The sequence below is a fragment of the Rhinatrema bivittatum genome, chromosome 6, assembly GCF_901001135.1.
Source record: "Rhinatrema bivittatum chromosome 6, aRhiBiv1.1, whole genome shotgun sequence".
Lineage (NCBI taxonomy): Eukaryota > Metazoa > Chordata > Amphibia > Gymnophiona > Rhinatrematidae > Rhinatrema > Rhinatrema bivittatum.
Genome location: NC_042620.1, coordinates 136,244,962 through 136,265,223, shown reverse-complemented (window position 1 = coordinate 136,265,223; position 20,262 = coordinate 136,244,962). Strand labels below are relative to the sequence as shown.

The window sequence follows — 20,262 nt, the reverse complement described above, 5'->3', positions numbered from 1 at the left end:
GGGGCCAAAAGATGTACATGTATGTACGCATGTGCCTGGTAACACGCCCAGGTCCAGTGCCTCATAACTTAACACCTCCTCCATAGCAGAAGTAAAGTTAAAAAAAAAAAAATACAGGCATCACTGAGGGATTTAAGGGGTCTGGGGTAACAGGAGGAAGTGCAGGCGAAAGAACCAGGTGGGGACTGAAGGACCTAGCTGTAGATTGGATGAACTGACAGACAAACTGGTGAAACTGGTCATGGTGTGGATGCGCGCCTGTTATGAAATTCTCCCACTCATGCGGCACTAACCCGACTTTAGGTGACTGTGCGCCCCCATTTGCAAAATTGGGCGCACACATATACGCTCCGGGGTGGTAACCCGTATGCGCGCACATGTTATAAAAAGGCTGTGCATGTTGGCACATGCCGATGCACGTGCGTCAGTGTGCGCCTGCACACCCATTTGAAAGTTACTGTCCCTGTGTTGCAGTCTTATTTATTAAAATATAATAAAGAAATAGTATCCTGTCTAGCAAACTCCCCGAGTCTGATATCCCAATCATCTCCCCTCTCAGTTTAGAAACTGCTTGTATAATTCTTTCCAAAGTGCTTAGCTTTATTTTCTCTAGAACAACAAATCTGCCATTAACCTTTTGCAAAGGACTGAATTGAAGTGCCTCTGCGTCTTCTCAATATCTGCTAGGGTATTTAGTCCACCTGCAAAAATGTCCATGCTATCTTCCACTTCTTTCAGCTTCCTAAGGTGCTCCCACTTTCTGCTGCTGAAGCTTATTAATACATTTTTAGTGGCACTATCTGAAAACTGCTAGCAAGTTCTGATATTTGACATTCAAAATATTTCCCTTATCTGTGTCTGCTCACTGACTCAATATAGTTTACTAGGTTAGCTTGACATGAGCTGATTGACCTGATAATAATGTCTTTTATAAACAGTTCCCTACATCTTTTTTTTTTTTGGCAGTAGACTTCAACATCACAGTAACTCTGTGACTTATTGCTTTTAGGCTATACGCCATTTGGGCTTTCTATGAAAATTAAGCAGTATATAAATCAAAACAAATAAATAATAATCTATTACGTTTCATGTTTCTGTACAAACAAAAAATCAAATAAAATAATCAGCAGGTTTGAAGGCATAGATTTAAAATAGTTTAGCGATTATTACTGCCAATAATATTTGTCCATGAGTTAGAATGAATTTACCTGCAATAAAAAATCATTCAAGTGTACTTGTGTTTTTCAATCACTTACCCAAGTAGCTGTCATCATATGTAGCACTAGCTGATCTAGTTGCTAACTGGTTACTATACTTAATGCTGAATTTAGAAGGATCATATTTGTTCACAATTTCGGCCACTTGATCAGAAATTAATTGACCTGCAAGATCAAAAATATATAATAATTTCTTAGCAAGCATTATCAGCAACAAGAAGTTCTACCCAGAGCTTGACAAGCTTACTTTTAAAAACACACGCATGCACAGTGCGCGCGTACGTATGGATCTGACTGGTGTGGATAGGACACCATACACAAAAGCTGTTAAGGGAACAAAAGGACCAATTTCATAAGCCTTCTTTTCCTGCAGAAAGCAAGCTAAAAAGATCCAGTTTCTGTGATACTATTTTGTAACATTGTAAATTCAAACAAACTCGAGCACATAGTTAATTTATTGTAACAGCATATTATTAATAGAACTTTAACATTCAAAATGTAATGATACAGACCAAACTAGACCAATATTTTGGTCCCAGCACTGGACCTTCACCAGGATCCTGATTAATCTTTCAGTCCCTTGTATAACTATAACTATGTGCAGGTCATGTTAAGGTTCACCTTTGAACAGAAATGTTAGTGTTGAGGGCAATAGGTAGCCCGGAAGGCAAGCAGCTGAGATGTGAATGAAATGCTAAAAGAAGTTGATAATCCTCAGAGGGAAGCTACTTGGTTCTGGGGAGAAATCATTAAAGCCAAGTGTAATTATAGTATTACATTTTTCAAGAAACTGTGTTATCCCTGATGAGGACTCTGAGTAGGTGTGAATGCATGATGGGTATCTCAACAACAAGGGATATCAATTATCCCTCAATTAAATTGTATCTTTACCTTTTCTACCTTTTGCTATCATTTTTAAAAGTACAACAGAGATTTGACTTTGTGAATCAATTTTTCAATGTGGCACTGCCTACATGAAACCCATCTTACTTCAAAGGTTTGATAAGACCTTCCTAGTGGAAAAGAACATGGTATGCAAAAATTGTTCCTTTCTCATTTAAAAAAAACAAAACAAAACAAAACCTGGGATCTTAATATTTTGTTTTGATGTTCAGAGCTATTAGAATATTTCAGATGCATGGAATTTTCTGACATTCATTTTCTTAACCAAGTCCTATCAATAAAATGTCATTTACACCTTTTTTATATATGTATTTATTTATTTAAATTTAAGGGCCCACTTTTGTCTTTTCGGACTCAAAGCAGCATACAATATAAAATAATGATAAAGAGAAAGGCAAAAGTTCATATTGTCTAAGATCAGGCTGCTTTTGCTTTTAGCACAATCAACTCTTACTGCATCATAATTCCTGAAGGCCTCAGTCTTTCACATTTCTCCTGTAAACTGCCACTGGCAACATAATTATGTTGCCGGATTTTGTGAAAAGAGGGTTGCTAGACAGCTAGCAATCTAACAGGACCTCAGGTCAGAGGCCCAAAAAGAACTCAGACTGCATCTGTGCCCTGCAGATTTTATCAGTTAACTCGTTCATTTTAAGACCTTCACAGCATTCCATGACAAGCAAAGAGACTTGTGTGGAAAATCAGGCCCATCGTTGCAATTCTCAACTGATCAAACTGGGTGAACAGATAACGTATAAAGTACTTAACAGGCATGAAAACTGGATGCTGGATATAAGCAACGGAACACTACTTACAACAGATCCTTTGGACTGTGTTAAATTCAGCATTGAAGAACTGATAAGACCAGAGTCCTCCAGCTCAAAGCATGTAAATTAATCTCCTACAACCCCACCAAACACTGGAGATCTGAAGCAAAGCATATAAAGTAATGTAAAATGCTGTGAGGTCAAATAAACTAAAACTTTAATATGCAAAGCTGGTTTTACTTTGCTATTATTATGAACTGGTTATGATCTAAATAAATCCAAAAGCAAATCGTTCACGCCCTTCAGTGCCCAGTTGGATTCGACTCTACAGAAGGTGAGAAACAGGTTATGTGAGAAGGCCAACAGCCTGACAAAGCCCTCAAACATGCAGTTCGGTGTGTCTGCCTTACAAAACTCAGTTCTGTAAAGGTCTCTCTTGACCTGTTAACAATCTTCACAGAACCCTGAGCTGAAACCTTAAAGCAGTTTCATTCACATTCTGTGCTGGAGCCGAAGTGTCTCCGTAAAACAGGTTAAAGGTTGCAGGGGCCTGCCCATGCACAAGTTAAACCAGTGCAGTTGAAACGCTACACTGTTTAAAACAAAATTAGCAATCACGCTGTCCAAACTATTTTTAGTAATGGTTTTAACTGCTTCAGAGCGAGCACAATAACTGATTCAGACACTTTTAAAGTCATTCAGATCCCTAAAAATAGTTTGAAAACTGTAATTAGAAGAAAAAGATTTAATTGGAACCATCTGCATACAACCAAAATGCTGGCAATGCAAATGCAACTACTTACTGGTTTCCTTAGTCAGTGAGGTTATGAAAAAATAGGTAATTTAGAAGCCATCCCTACACAATGGGGTTGTGTTTGTGACTTACAAAATGAATCTCTAGCAGGAACAATCTAGAGATGTGACCCGGGGCTGCAGAAGGAAATGTTCTGCTCTATAAGGCAATTGCAAGGCTGTAGAATATCTTACCAACTGGCCACCAGTTACGTCCTGTTACGTCTTCATTAAGACATTAAAGGGGACAAGATTCACAAGATTTCACAAGTAAATACGTTTATCCAAATAAAAATGCAGTTAGAAAACTGCCTTCTTCCGTCCCCCCTGCACAGTGTGCAGACTTATCTGCATGAAAATTTGGGTGGGAATGGGTCAGAAGAGGGAAAATATGCGCCGTGATTGCGTTTACAAATCACCGCACGTACTGCCAGATGTGCAGTTTGCTTCAGCTACATTTTCAAGGGGAAACTCCATGGGGAAGGTCCCTTTTGCAAATGAGCAGGAAGGCCTGCAGATGCAAAGTACCCCAGGGGCCATTAATCAAATGGGCAGCATCAGAATTGCCGTCCCCTTGTTTATGGAAAGGCAACATCCCAACATGTAGCTGGGCTGGGACAGGCTCATGATATTTAGCTGTAAGTGAGACATGTAAGAAGGAGCTCCTGTTTGGATTACACACATCACCTGTTTGAAATTCTATGTGGCCCACAGCAATAATTTTAAGGCGTTTTCACATTTCATTTGCATGTATGGATATGCCCATCCCAATTACCTGAGGAGACTCAAATTTCGTTTGATCTAAAACTGTCTTGGCTCATTAGTAATAGATAATAGATTTCAAAGGCTGCGTTAAGTAAGTCTGTGTCACTACAAAGGTGACGTTCTCAGCTCCCACACAGGCCGATACAGTACAGTGCGCTCCAGCGCAGCGCACTGTTAACCCGCATTTGGACGCAAGTTTTGACGCGCTAGCTTTACCCCTTATTCAGTAAGGGGTAATAGCGTGTCGAAAACGCATGTCCAACCCCCCCGAAACTAATAGCGCCTGCAACATGCAAACGCATGTTGATGGCCCTATTAGTTATTCCCGCGCGATTTAGTAAGTAAAATGTGCAGCCAAGCCGCACATTTTACTTTCAGAAATTAGCGCCTACCCAAAGGTAGGCGTTAATTTCTGCCGGCACCGGGAAAGTGTACATGGCGATATTAAGTCGGAGGTCCCAAAAGTTAAAAATAATTAAAAAGAAAAAAAATAACTTTAAAAATCGGCCTGCGGCTTGAAAACCGGATGCTCAATTTTGCCGGCGTCCGGTTTCCGAACCCGTGGCTGTTAGCAGGTTTGAGAACAGACGCCGGCAAAATTGAGCGCTAGGGACACGCTAGTGCCTCTTTTTACCGCAGGCCCTTATTTGCATGCGGGCCGATACTAAATCGCGCGCACAGGAGAGTGGCCTGTATCGGCCCTACAGGAGGGTAGGTCACTAGCCTGCTATCAGAATTCATCTATAGTAGTAGTGAGGGTCTCGTGCCAGAAACCAACGTTCTCTCTAATTCTTTGTAGGCTTTGCTTGCAGAAAAAGTTCTCATGCGCAAAGTAGAAATCTAATTTGTGCACAGTTCTTTGAAATGCCATTCTATTTTCCATTTTTTGTGCATGCTATGTTTTCCTGTGCACGTGCGCAGAGCTTGCAGGGAACATTGCCAGAGACCCCTTTTCCCTCTGTCACTGAACAGAAGTATGTATCATCGGTAAACCTCTACTGTGGAGCATGAACAGTTGTGTTGGAGGCTGCTACATTCTTTCCTGTATAGAAAAACCAAGGCAGATGAACGGCGCTATAGAGTTAGAAGGACTACTTATGAAAACGATAAAAGAAAAATATGCATTTGCTGTATGTTCAAATGTTATCAGGAAAGAGTTTCCTAAGAGCAGAAATACAATCCACTCACTTCATGTCACCTTCAATGCTCGATGATACAGTACCTTGCCAATAAAAACTGCCAGGTCCTCCAAGAAGCACTCGGTCTGCCTATGAAGAAACAAGCAAAGCGAGTAACACATGCCTCTTTATAATGCTCGTGATAGAGACGTTTGACAGGGAATAACTACTTTGAGGAAAACAGCCATGTTGTTGCTCATATGAGTTGACATATTCCTACTTGTCCAATTTTCAAAGGAATTTGACCTGGCCACTAAGCAGTATCCCGGGTAATTTCTCTGGGCTGAGAACTGCCCTCCCTATAATGTCATGGCTTCATCTTTTTTTTCTGACAGAAACAAAATAAACCACAATGCCAACTGATTTTGGAGTTTCCTTCATCGCGACAGCCAGATGATCCACCTGGACAAGAAACTCATGCTGGAGATTGTTAGGAGGAACGGATCCCCTACAAGTTGTTTAGAAGAAAACCTTTAAGAATGTCAATCTGAGAGAATTAAGATGTGATTAGCTGTTTTTTTTTCCTTAAAATGTTCTTCGCTTTATAAAAATCCTTTGGAGATTTTGCCAGACTTCAGCATGAAGACTCCTGCTCCTACATCATTTAATATCCCAATTTGCATCAGGTTAATTTATACCATGTGAGCAGCAGCTATCCTGACACATCTGTTAGCACCAACAGGACGGCAGATGTTCAAGAAGCATCAAAGGGACAACTCTGCTGACTGGCAAGAAATCAGTCTGCATGGGAGCTCCAAATCAAGTCTTAATCATTTCAGTATAGAAACAAGCACATGTGGCAGAGGAAAGAGGTGAGTGCCATTGCTAATATTGTCTCATTACAGCCACTGGTAATGCAAATGACTTTAAGGAAAAGCCCCTTGAAACATTTCAGCATAGAGAAAAACTTATAAAATGCTTTATATACAGTACCAAACTGCTACGATCAGGTCTCTAAAGGAGGCAACAAAAGTTGTTAAGTTTGTCTTTGGAGGAAGTCTCCTCCAAGCTGAATAATATAGCATACCTTTGTGAAGTCAATGCTGAATCCTCCCTGGCAAAATCCTTGTCCGTCAGCATCAAGACTTGCTAAAAAAAAAAAAAAAAAAAAAAGAGGTTGGAAAATAAGAATTACAAAGTGGGAACCGCTTGTCTGTACCTGTCCGCAATCATTTTCAAAACTTGAGATATCAGCATATAAAGCTTCAAACAGACAGAAACCAGGCCAGAATGAGCAGGAATTAGCAGAATTCTACTTACATGAGCTTTAACTGCCTGCATACAGTATCTTGGTTTAAGTTCTACAGCAATTTAAATATGGTTATTAAACATTATCATTGTGGGCGTATTTGCTTTTTCTCATAATCCCAAGTGTCTGTCTATTGCAATTCTAAAAATCCACAAGCTTGCAACAAAATTATCCAGTGCAGATCACAAAATAACAATCAGAATTCTACATAAATTAGCAACAAAAACATACATCATATGACAAAATATGACAGCTAATAGAACAAAAGTTTGATGTTTTAGTTTTTGTAATTAGGCAGGAATAAAGCAGGTCCTAAGTTCCTAATGTAAGCATGTAATACTCTCGCACTTTAGAAGACAAATGTAGCAGTATCAGAAAAGAATCCAACCTGATAAGCCTTGTGTTTCTCAAGCCGGGCCTTGAATATCCCCTACCCAGTCAGGTTTTTGGGATACGCATAATGAATATGCATGAGATATATCTGCATACACTGCCTGTGTTGTACATGGCAACTGGTAACATATGGTGGATAACAACATAGTGGTGTAAGAAGAGAGGAAGAAAGAAATACAAATCCAGTGGAAGTCTACTCAGGGCGGGGGATGGGGCAGTACACAAAAATGCAATAGCGTATCAAACAATTAGACACATTACAAACAAAAGAAATATTATATTTAATTAAAACAATAGCCAAAGAACTGGCACTTCAAATATTTATTTATTTGATGCTTTTTTTTTTTTATACCGGCATTCATGACGGAGTCCTATCATGTCGGTTTACATAAAACTGGGGAACGATAACCTTGAATACATTAACATAGTACAGAAGTAAAAAAGTTACAATAAAACGGGGGTGAAAAAAAGTGGGGGAAGAAGGAGACAGAGCATAAGTAACTAGAAAATAAAGCCAGTTATTTGGAGAGTTCTACGAGTTTTAGAGATATGTTTAGAAACTCCCAGCATGTCCATGTTTTGGCATGAATGCCTGCTTCAGGGGAGTTTTTATAATGTGCAAAATTCTGTTTTTTTGAGGGAAACTGGTGGAATAGGCAGTATGCACACAACTCAGTCACTAGTTGGATAAGAGAAACTGGTTAGACCTTAATTAATCGGGCTTTAGACCCAGATAGAGAACAGAGACGGTTCTTGTCTCCCTGCTAAATGACTTCCACAGAAGCCATGATAGGGGCCCTGCCTCAGTACTGGTGCTACTGGATTTCTTAGCAGTACTGAGTATATTTATTTATTTATTTATTTAAAACTTTTATATACCGATGCTCCTGTATAGGATACATATCACCGGTTTAGTATACTATCATGCGGGCCGATGCAGTAAAGCACGCTCAGGCTGAGTGCACTGTTAGCCCCCGTTTGGCCATGCGTTTTCGACGCGCTATTTTTATCCCTTATACAGTGGAAAACGTGCGGCCAAACCCCCCAAAACTATTAGCATCCGCAACATGCAAATGCATGTTGATGGCCCTATTAGTCATTCCTGTGTGATCGAGAAAGTAAAATGTGCAGCCAATCTGCACATTTTACTTTCAGAAATTAACACCTGCTAAAGGCAGGCGTTATTTTCGGCCGGCATCCGGAAAGTGTACAGAAAAGCAGAAAAAAATTGCTTTTCTGTACACCCTCCAACTTAATATCATAGCGATATTAAGTCGGAGGCCCCAAAAGTAAAAAAATATTTTAAATAAAAAATTTAAAATCTGCCCGCGGCCCGGAAGACGGATACTCAATTCTGCCGGCGTCCATTTTCCAAACCCGTGGCTGTCAGCGGGTTCGAGAACTGAGGCCGGTAAAATTGAGCGTTGGCTGTCAATCACTGAGAACCGCCACTTCTGTCAAAAAGGAGGCGCTAGGGACGCTCTAGTGTCCCTAGCGCCTCCTTTTACCGTGGGCCCTCATTTACATTTTTTTTCTTACTGAATCGCGCACCCAGGAGAGTGGCCTGGGCGCGCATCGGGAGAGCGGGCGCTCACCGGCTCTCCTGCGGGTTTTATTGTATCGGCCCGATGGTTGGCAGAGACAGGCATTAGTGACATTGTATCATATCCTTCCTATCAAACATATAGCAGTCTGTACAGTTCACTGGCTCTACATTTCCATCCTGGGCCCTAACCAGAAGGCTCTGTTCTGTCACCCATCCTAATCAATATCTACCTGAAGCCACAAGCACAGCTAATCCAGGCTATGGATATCAAATTCTATATCTATATCAATGATGTACAGCTTCTCATACCCACAGAACCAAACCTACCAACAGTAGTGAGAAAGCTGTCTTCATGTCTCACAATAATTCAAGAATGAGATAAAAGTAACACACTTTGCCCAAACCTAAGTAAAACCAAGCTTTTATGGGCGTATAATGCAAGTGGCCAAGTTCCTGATATCAAAATCCCTTTCGGTAAAAATGAACGCCCCCTAAAATTACAGGTTACGAACCTGGGGATCCTGCTAGACTCTGCACTAACCAGTCACCCCAAATTCAGACAATCTTTAAAAAGGTGCATCTACCATCTACAATGATTATACAAACTCCATCCATTTATTGAAAAGACGAGGCCGACAACAGTAGTCCATTCCATAGTAACATCACAGTTGGACAACTGTAATGCACTGAATAATAGCCTGACAACAAAAGGATTATGCCAGCTTCAAGTAATTCAGAAAGCACCTTTACATCTGCTAGAGGGCTGCAAGTGGCATGATTAGATCACATCCGTTTCAGAAAAACTTCACTGGTCTCCAGTGATCTGCAGGACAAATTTAAAACCCTCATTTAACCTTCAAAGCCATCAGAAGCAATGGCCCAGGTTACTGAAAGAGTAGTCTATTTCTATATGCCCTTTCCAGACCTTTACGGTCATCCCAAGGAGTCTCCATAGTTACACCCTTGCCAAACGAAAAAAAAAGTACGTGTCCCTCCACCCACCCGGCACTTGCTCCCAGACGTGCTGTACCTTATTCCAGGGCTACCTCCATTTCAGGAAACACGGCAAAGCATGGACTTTCTGCCAGGTCTTTGGTGATATAACTGACTGAACTCTGCATCTACTTCTACCAATCTCATTTTCCGTTCCAGTCTTGTCTGTGCTTGTTTTCATTGTTTATCGTATAACACCAATTTTGCCCATAGATTCATCAAAACGCTGTAATATCACAGGCCTAACAAAAGATTTTGTGCCCCATGATACTTCCTATTTCACATCTCATGCTGAGAGAGAGAGAGAGAGAGACTTATCTATAAGGCCTTCACAGTAGTCAATTATTTATATCTCTATAGGAGGGGCAGCTAATAAATAGCTCAAGGTGAGGTGTTGGTGGTGGTTTAGGGGTAGGGGTCAGGTTTTCATGCAGAGTGAGAAGTTACTTTTTTGAAAAATTCCTTACTGTGCTAATTCCTGTAACCGCCTGACCTCCTGGGAGCAGCCAGTCTCAGAACAATCTCACACAAATTAACTCAGACACACAGGACTGATTGGTCTATGCTAGCCGTGGTGTCACCAACACCATTTTCATACAACCATTGTCAACAAATCAGATTTTTTTTTCAACTTTATTTTTATTATATTTTATAATGGTCTTCCAAATAATCATCATTGGAATAACACATCTAAATCAAAATCACAAAGGAAGAATCAGACAGTCTCTTGCTCTGACAGAAAAATAATATTTAGAAACAGAAAATAAAAAGCACAGTTTTCCAGAAAAAAAAAGGAGGGCCAGAATTGACAGCAAATACTTTCTCAACAAATCAGCTAATGAAAGTGTAGGCACTAATAAAGCTAATGGATAGACTTTCCAGCTCAGTTAACTTTTACAGAAACATAGGACTTTCCCAAATATTCTATAATCACTTAGGCCCTGATTTACTGAAGAATTTTTCCCATAATGTGTCTTTGGGGGGAAAAGCTTAGCAAATCATAACATAAGAAATGTCATGCTGAATTAGACCAAGGTCCATTAAACTCAGCATCCTGCCTCTGAGAGTGGCCAGTCTGTGTCACAAGCACACGGCAGATCCCATAAAGTAATCTACTTTATGCTCACTTTCAGGGACAGCAATAAGCTTTCTTTAGCTAATCATGTTTTGTGGAGTTTTTCCTCCTGCACCTTATCTAAACCTCTTTTAAACCCTTTTCTATTCTAGACACCTTGACTGTGTGCTCTGGCGACAGCTTGACTGTAGTCCGAGTGAAAAAGTATCTTCTGCAATTTGCTTTAAATCTGCTGGTTATTAGTTTAGTGGACTGTCCCCTTGCTTTAGTATCATTTAAAAGGGTAAATAAGAACATAAGAAATTGCCAAGCTGGGTCAGACCAAGGGTCCATCAAGCCCAGCATCCTATTTCCAACAGAGGCCAAACCAGGCCACAAGAAACTGACAATTACCCAAACACTAAGAACATCCCATGCTATTGATGCAATTAATAGCAGTGGCTATTCCCTAAGTAAACATGATTAATAGCCGCTAATGGACTTCTCCTCCAAGAACTTATCCAAACCATTTTTGAACCCAGCTACACTAACTGCACTAACCACATCCTCTAGCAAAAAATTCCAGAGCTTTATTGTGTGTTGAGTGATAAAGAATTTTCTCCGATTAGTCTTAAATGTGCTACTTGCTAACTTCATGGAATGCCCCCTAGTCCTTCTATTATCCAAAAGTGTAAATAACCGATTCACATCTACTCGTTCAAGACCTCTCATGATCTTAAAGACCTCTATCATATCCCCCCTCAGCTGTCTCTTCTCCAAGCTGAATAGCCCTAACCTCTTCAGCCTTTCCTCATAGGGGAGCTGTTCCATCCCCTTTATCATTTTGCTTTTCCTTCTCTGTACCTTCTCCATCGCAACTATATCTTTTTTGAGATGCGGCGACCAGAATTGTACACAGTATTCAAGATGTGGTCTCACCATGGAGCGATATAGAGGCATTATAACATTTTCCGTTTTATTAACCATTCCCTTCCTAATAATTCCTAACATTCTGTTTGCTTTTTTGACTGCTGCAGCACACTGAGCCAATGATTTTAAAGTATTATCCACTATGATGCCTAGATATTTTTCCTGGGTGGTAGCTCCTAATATGGAATATAACATCGTGTAACTACAGCAAAGGTTTTTCCCTATATGCAACATCTTGCACTTGTCCACGTTAAATTTCATCTGCCATTTGGAAGCCCAATCTTCCAGTCTTGCAAGGTCCTCCTGTAATGTATCATAATCCACTTGTGATTTAACTACTTTGAATAATTTTGTATCATCCGCAAATTTGATAACCTCACTCGTTGTATTTCTTTCCAGATCATCCGTGAGGATCTGTACTTGGACCGGTGCTTGGACCTGTTTACCCTTTTCCACTGAGAAAATTGACCATTTAATCCTACTCTCTGTTGCCTGTCTTTTAACCAATTTGTAATCCACGAAAGGACATCGCCTCCTATCCCATGACTTTTTAGTTTTCTTAGAAGCCTCTCATGAGGGACTTTGTCAAATGCCGTCTGAAAATCCAAATACACTACACCTACAGGTTCACCTTTATCCACATGTTTATTAACCCCTTCAAAAAAAATGAAGCAGATTTGTTAGGTAAGACTTCCCTTGGGTAAATCCATGGTGACTGTGTTCCAGTAAACCATGTCTTTCTATATGCTCTACGATTTTGATCTTGAGAATAGTTCCCACTATTTTTTCCAGCACTGAAGTCAGACTCACTGGTCTATAGTTACCCGGATCGCTCCTGGAGCCTTTTTTAAATATTGGGGTTACATTGGCCACCCTCCAGTCTTCAGATACAATGGATGATTTTAATCATAGGTTACAAATTTTAACTAATAGATCAGAAATTTTATTTTTGAGTTCCTTCAGTACCCTAGGATGCATACCATCTGGTCCAGGTGATTTGCTATTCTTTAGTTTGTCAGTCTGGCCTACTACATCTTCCAGGTTCACAGTGATTTCGCTCAGTTCGTCTGACTCATCACCCTGGAAAACCATCTCTGGAACTGGTATCTCCCCAACATCCTCATTAGTAAACACAGAAGCAAAGAATTCATTTAGTCTTTCTTCAATGGCCTTATCTTCCCTAAGAACCCCTTTAACCCCTCTGTCATCTAATGGTCCAACCGATGCCCTCACAGGTTTCTTGCTTTGGATATATTAAAAAAAAATTTTATTATGAGTTTTTGCTTCTATAGCCAAATTGATTTCAAATTCTCTCTTTGTCTGTCTTATTAATGTTTTACACTTAACTTGACAATGTTTATGGTTTTTATTTCAATTTATAATTTTCTATTTTCAAAGTTAACAGTGCAATCAGATACATAACACTGTGTTAGAACAATCCTGTAACTCTACATGCCCCTCCCCCCCCCCGTCCATGAGCTCGCATAATCTACTTCTAATGCAGTGCTGTAAGATTACTATAATATAAGGGAATAAATCCAAGATAGGATCCTTGATAGGTCAAAATGTCTTCTGGATCTGATATCAAACTACTGCTGGCCCGTCTGTTGTTTCTCCCATTGTATAAAAAGCAAATGCTTATGTTTTATCCTATTTTCTTCAGATGGATCCTTCTTCCAATTTTTGAAGGATTTTTTTTTGGCTAAAATAGCCTCTTTCACCTCACCTTTTAATCATGACTGTAATCATTTTGCCATCCTTCCACCTTTCTTAATGTGTGGAATACTTATGGATTGCACCTCTAGGATTGTATTTTTAAATAATATCCATGCCTGTTGAACACTTTTAACCTTTGCAGCTGCACCTTTCAGTTTTTTTCTAACTATTTTCCTGATTTTATCAAAGTTTCCCTTTTGAAAGTTTAGTGTTAGAGCTGCAGATTTACTTATTGACCCCCTTCCAGTTATTAGTTTAAATATGTTGCCAAGTGACCCTACCACTGTTATCTCTCTCACCAAATCCTGCGTTCCACTAAGAATTAAATTAAATAACTATTCTGAATTCACCCATTCCACCCCACTCATGATTTTAAAAGCTTCTGTCAAGTCCCCCCTTAGCCATCTCTTTTCCAAGCTAAAGAGCCCTAATCAGGTTGCCTATCATCGCAGGAATGCTATTTCATCCTCTATCATTTTTGTTGCCTTCCTCTGCCCCTTTTCTAGTCCCATTAGGTCTTTCTTGAGATGGGATGACCAGAACTGTACCCATACTCCAGGTGCAGTCACACCATAGATCGATACAGAAGCAATATGATATCTTCCGCTTTATGCTCCATTCCTTTTCAGATCATTACTAATATTCTATTTCCTTTTCTGGCTGCTGCTACAGTACCTTGAGCAGAGGATTTCAATGTATTGTCCTCACGGACTCCAAGATCCTTTTCCTGAGTGGTGACTCCTAATACAGAATCCAGCAATGTGTATCCATAGTTTGAATTATTTTCTCATGTGTGCATCACTTTGCACTTTTCTACATTAATTGGGCCTTAGAAGGATATTTCACAATAAATTGTGGTCCTAATCATACAGCAGCCTCTCTCAGTTTCATAACTTCTTTCCTATGTAATTGTGTAAAATAAGTAATATCGGGGAACACGGGTTGCACCAGCTAAACTCAACTCATAGTGTTTTATGCAAGAATATTTTTGGAACCCAATCACATTTGGTTACAAGCAGAAAAGGAACAACCAATGTTGCCTTACTAACCACTCGATCTTCCTAATTCTCAGCTGTCTGAGTCACATTTAAATTATCCTTGGAGCATAGGTCCTTAACATTTCCCACTGCAGACAGCAAAAATATGCCACCTGGTGGCTGGGCAATGCTCTCCTAGAAATCAATAAAACTTACAACAAATATCATTTATTTAACTCATTTGGAGAGATGACTAAGTTTTGGAAAATTAATACACCTTAAATTCCTATACTTCATAGAATTTTCTAAGTTCACGACTTTCCTAGAGACCAGGACTTCCCAAACCTGTCCTGGGGATCCCACAGCCAGTTGAATTTTCAGGATAAACCAACAAATATGAATGAGATAAATGTACATACACTGGAAACCCAGTATATGCTAATTTATGCAATGCATATTCATTGTGGGTATCCTGAAAACCCGACTGGCTGTGGTGTCCCCAGGATGGGTTTGAGAAACCCTGGTCTACAAAGTGTCCCAGAAGTATCAAATTTTCCTTCCAGAGACTGGATTCTCTGCTCAGTTGCTGAATTCTCTGTTCAAGTTCAGTGATTTTCCCATCCCGTTGTAACAACTGAACATGCAACTTTCCAACCAGAGAGTATTAGTACTGTTCACACTGGTAATAACAGCAGATTTCAATCTCATCAAGACTGCCCACAGAGCTTGTAAAATTATTTCCCTTGGCATAGGATGATGCATTAATGAAAAGCTGTCCTACAGAAGAAAGAAAATTAAAGTCACTTCCTGCCATGAGCTTTTTCTGATTTGAAGATTCCAATGCTGAAAATGCTGTCCAACTGAAATCTCCTGACAGGCCATTGATAAAACTGAGGCTCACTGGAGATATCCAATCCCCCCTCTCTCCACTTGCCCACTGCAAAAACCTGCTGAATTTGCAGAAGCCATAGACAGTTGTACAAAACACAGGAAAGGGGAGGGGGGGGGGGTAACTGTGCAGATGTTGGCATAGCCACTGCAGGCATTACAAACCTTCGCAGATGAATCCAGTGGTGGCATATTGGCCAGGGATGTGCCCTCTAATAATTGTTCGGAAGGCAGATCCCCACCCAATACCAGTGGTAAAAAAAACTGTTGCCAAAGATTTGACACTGCAGGCTGCGATAGTAGAATTAATTAGTAGCTGGGTCTGTCTAGCAAGCTGCAAGTACAGTAAAAACTAGATGTCCTAGTGGAAATCGGGCACTCACACAATCAGGTCTGTCTGGCAGGCTATGTTGACGGGTTGAAGAGCAACAGGTTTATGGTGGAAGGAGCTATCTGGAAAGGTCACAGTCACCTAGCAGGCTGGATGTCCAGGTATCAGCAGCACTGGTGCTGATGGCTATTTATATTATTATGGGACCTTGTACATGGAAATAGAAGAGAAGAGGTACTGGCTGTGAACTAAAAAGAGGGGATCTTACATGATCAGCTACCCAAGAGAGTGGAGTTCAAGGGATGAAGATGACAAGAGCTTTCTTGCATGAAGTACAATATCCTACAGGCAGCCATACACTTTGGCTAGCAGCAAGGATATACAGTATCCTTGGCAATGTGGGCTGTAATAACTGGGCAGACTGGATGGATGGTCTTTTTCTGCCATCATCAATTATGTTACAATTTTTTTGTAATGACCCACTGGGGTTCTGCTATAGTTAGTGAGGTTTGAGTGGACCCTTGGACACTGTGGCAGCTGACCATGCCCACGGGGGGAAGTCCCGTGAGGGGCCACAGGTCAGGCTCAGCTCTGGACACACAAACACAGATAGTTCTTTAGACAGTTTGAGAAGCCACCAGAGGTGGCAGTAGTGAGTAGAAGATGTAGCCTGGCTGGGCTAGTATTCCCCAGGGCGCTGGAACAGCAGTTTCTCCGGTAGCAGTGCTGTAGTGGAAAGAACTGAGAAAGTGAGTACAATAGAACATTCACAAGTATGGAGAAGCCCCGAGATAGGGAGAGCTGGCCCTCGAGGAGCGAGTACCAGATCCCTGGAGGTAGAGAGACTTGTTGGCAAAGTACTCACACAGCAGTTCCACATAAGAGAAGGCACTGGTGCTGTAACGGGGGCAGGCCCTCGAGGAGCGAGTACCTGGTTCCAGGGAGACAACTCTGAGGAGTAGATGATAGTGGTACTCACTAGAGATGTGGTTCGTTTTTTTCTGTCGGGTCGTTTTTTGACTCTGATACCTCGTGGTAAATTTCGGGTTTTCTCGTTCCGTTTTTTGAAAAACGGAACGAGGAAACCCGAAACCGGGCCAAAAAACGAAACGGCAAAGGAAGCTTAAAAAAAACCCACCCCAAGCATTTAAAATCAGTTTTCTACATAAATACAAACTACCACCCCCCCATCCCGATCCCTCCCCAAGACTTACTAAGTCTTGGGGAGGGATCGGGATGGACCTGGTGGTCCAGCGAGGTCCCGGGTTCCATTTGCCCTCCGTGCCCGTGCTACTGCAAGCAAGCCGTGCTCTTTAAAATGGTGCCGAATAGCCTCTGAACTACCATGTCACAGGGGCTACCGGCGCCATTGGTCAGCCCCTGTCACATGGCCATCGGCGCCATCTTGTGCTCCTGTCATGTGACTGGAGCTGACCAATGGCGCCGAAAGCCTCTGTGACATAGTATGGGCAAAGGCTATCGGTGCCATTTTGATTACTGGCAGCAGACAACGAAATCGCTTTCGGACCCCCACTGGACCCCCAGGGATTATTGGCAAGCCTTGGGAAGCCAAGGGAGGAAGACTGATACTTCACGCATGTTCAGCATAGCTCTCTGCTTCAATGGCGGGGGGATGAAGAAAAGTGGATCTATATACAGACAACAACCAACAAGGACTGAATTACATAGACTGGGTAAACAAGCATGGGTGTAGCTTGCTTATTGCGGCAGTTACTATCCCTAACTAATTAAGCTAGATATCCACTTAGATGCAGTTCCAACACGGCTCTCTGCATTATGGCGGAGGTGGAAGGGATACAGAACCAAAAGGATACTAAGGGCCATGAGTAACAGATAAGTATGAGAGAGGAGAAAAAAAAAAAAAAAAGAGTGCGAAGGCTTGCTGGGCAGACTGGATGGGACGTTTGGTCTTCTTCTGCCATCATTTCTATGTTTCTATATTTACATTTATGGCCTCATAGGTAGTAAATGGTTACCCGAAGATAGGGTTACATTTATTTATTTATGGACAATTGATATTCTGACTTTTCCCAAAGTTGGTCTCAAGGCGGAATACAATGAATTAAAATGAATAGAGGCAGTTGGGTAGCTTGCAATCGATCATAATGTGCAACTAAAGCAGAGATGGGATCTGACATGGGAAACCCATTTGTGAAATGTTTAAGATCCAGTTAAGTCCATGCTGTGTATAACCCAGTCCCTCCCTCAATGAGCATTCAGGTGGATGGACAGGAGGAATGAGTCTTAGGGGAAAAGCCAATGAAAAAAAACAAAAACATCCAATGAACCTTTCTTTGTTGACTCCATGGAATTCAGATCAAGCACAGGCTAAAGGTTAAACTTTCCCTTCCTTTCAACCATATAGATCAGAAATACACTCAAAATTATGGTGACTTGTGACTCGGTATTCACAAGCTAAAAGAGCAAAAACATTTTCTTTTACACCGGCATCATACTGGATACCCCCCCATCAAATCTGATTGCATGTTTCATAGCGCCATAGTTTAAGGCACAATATAAAAGATAAAATAAAGAAAAATATATCAAAATAATATAGCATGAGCAATTTAAGACTTTCTTGTCGTGGCTGATCCTGTGCCAATCAGTAGAATTCTAAGTTCATTTCAAAACCCACCTCAGCCCAGCAGAACTCAAGACAGCTCACTGAGCTACCGCTGGCTTACCCGGTTTGTGACAAACATTGAAAGGAAGTAAATTAAGAAAATCTCTTGCCTATTAAAACATCTTCTAGTATAAGCAAATGATCCAATCTATATCTTGTTTTCTTTCATTCATTTCAGATTCTATTGCTTTTAATGACTGAATCATAAGAAGATATTTTCTGGAATTAAGACACTTTCTCTTATTCTTAGAGTAGCAGCCTAGTGGTTAGAGCAATGATCTGAGAAGCAGGGAAGCCAAAGCTCAAATCCTATTTCTCCCACTGATGCTCCTTGTGACTTTGGACAATGGTGTATGCCACCATGGTTAAAGCAGACTTTGCAGACTGAAAAAGATAGGAAGAATGAGACTGCCTTTTAAGCAAAAACATTTAGGAAAGTAAGAACCGGGTAAACCTCAGTTCAGAGGGAGTGCTGACAGCAGAACCTTCATCTGAGGGCAGTAAGTTTGGACTGGATGGGAACAAGCACTTAAATCTTGAGACAAAATGTAAAAATAATAATATTTCCTGGCGAGTTAACTATTACTGGCTGTTTATATTGTCTGCTAGTTTTAAGACTAGTATTTGTTTGTCAGTGTTAGAACAGTTTGTGTAGCAGGAAAATAGACAGAGTCTCTGAGCTAGTTTGCCAGGTTAGTATTGCTAGGTTTAAAGTTAATATTTGTTTGCCAGTGTTTGAACTGTGAGTTTGCGAAGGTTACCTACTTGATCTGAGAAGGTGAGAGTGCTAGTTCCTGGGTAATTAATTACTAGTTTGATTCCCATCCTTCCACCCAACCTCTCCCATTTTTTAATATATAGATTATCCCCCCCCCCCCCCCACAGACATACACACACAAGGAGGAAAATCTTCAAAATTAGTCAGTCACTTAAACTAAGTCACTGATTTTAGTGATTGACTAATTTTAGTCCTGCTGTTAGTCATTCACTAGCATTAGTAAACCAGTTATCAAATTTAAAAAACATAGATTTAAAAAGACACCTAATTAATAAATGTGATTAAGGGTAGTTAAATTTAAAAACCCTAAACTGAGACATATCTACTCCTTAATCGGTCTTTCATACTTTATCAACTCAGCAAATTAAGATGTAAACAGAAACCCATCAGTGAGATGGGTACTATCCACTCTTTTGCATCGACTGTCACATAAATGATTACCTTCCTGATGGTGAGAAGTTGTATATGTGCATCAGATGCAAAGAGCACTTGGTTCTCAGAGAAAGAGTCTGATCTCTGGAGGCCAGAGTGGCAGAACTGGAAGAGCTTAAGGCAGACAGAGGTATACAGAAGAGACATTCAGGGACATAACAGAGCGCTCCCAACTCCAGTCTAGTAGTCCTTGTGCTGCTTTGGAGGAGTAAGCTCACCTGACAGGAGACCATTACCTTGGTGTGGCAATAATTTATCCTGTAGTTAGCACCTGCCTTCCAGGTGATGCTTTATCACCTTGTACAGAGGATGCATCTCTGGGGTTATTTGCCCAGAAGGGAAGGGTTAGGATGGCCCTTAGAGTGGATCATTCAATTATTATGAAAGTGAAAAGCTGGGTGGCTGGTGGACGTGAAGATCATTTGGTAACTTGCTTATTGTGCGAAGATAGTGGATCACACACACACACACCACCTAGATAAGATTTTAGAGATTGCTGGGGAGGAGCCTGCTGTCATGCTACATGTAAGTATTTATGACATAGGAAGGTGCAGGAGGGAGGTTATGAAGGCTACATTCAGGTTCTTAGGTAGGAAATTGAAATCCAGAGCCTCCAGGATTGCATTCTCAGTAATACCTCCTGTTCCATGTGCAGGACCCCAAAGGCAGGTCAAGCTCCAGTTTCAATGCGTGAATGAGAGGATGGTGC

At 40.9% G+C, this 20,262-nt stretch overlaps 1 protein-coding gene across 1 annotated transcript in view; it reads right to left on the bottom strand.

The window, feature by feature from the left end:
* The window catches only part of ITGAV (integrin subunit alpha V), a 182,176-nt gene that overhangs the window by 83,259 nt on the left and 78,655 nt on the right, over positions 1–20,262 (bottom strand). The window contains exons 5-7 of the mRNA XM_029605959.1: positions 6,650–6,711; positions 5,667–5,712; positions 1,257–1,382 (exon numbers count right to left, since the gene is read on the bottom strand). Of these exons, the coding sequence (XP_029461819.1) occupies positions 1,257–1,382; positions 5,667–5,712; positions 6,650–6,711 (234 nt within the window). The remainder of the gene's footprint in view (positions 1–1,256; positions 1,383–5,666; positions 5,713–6,649; positions 6,712–20,262) is intronic.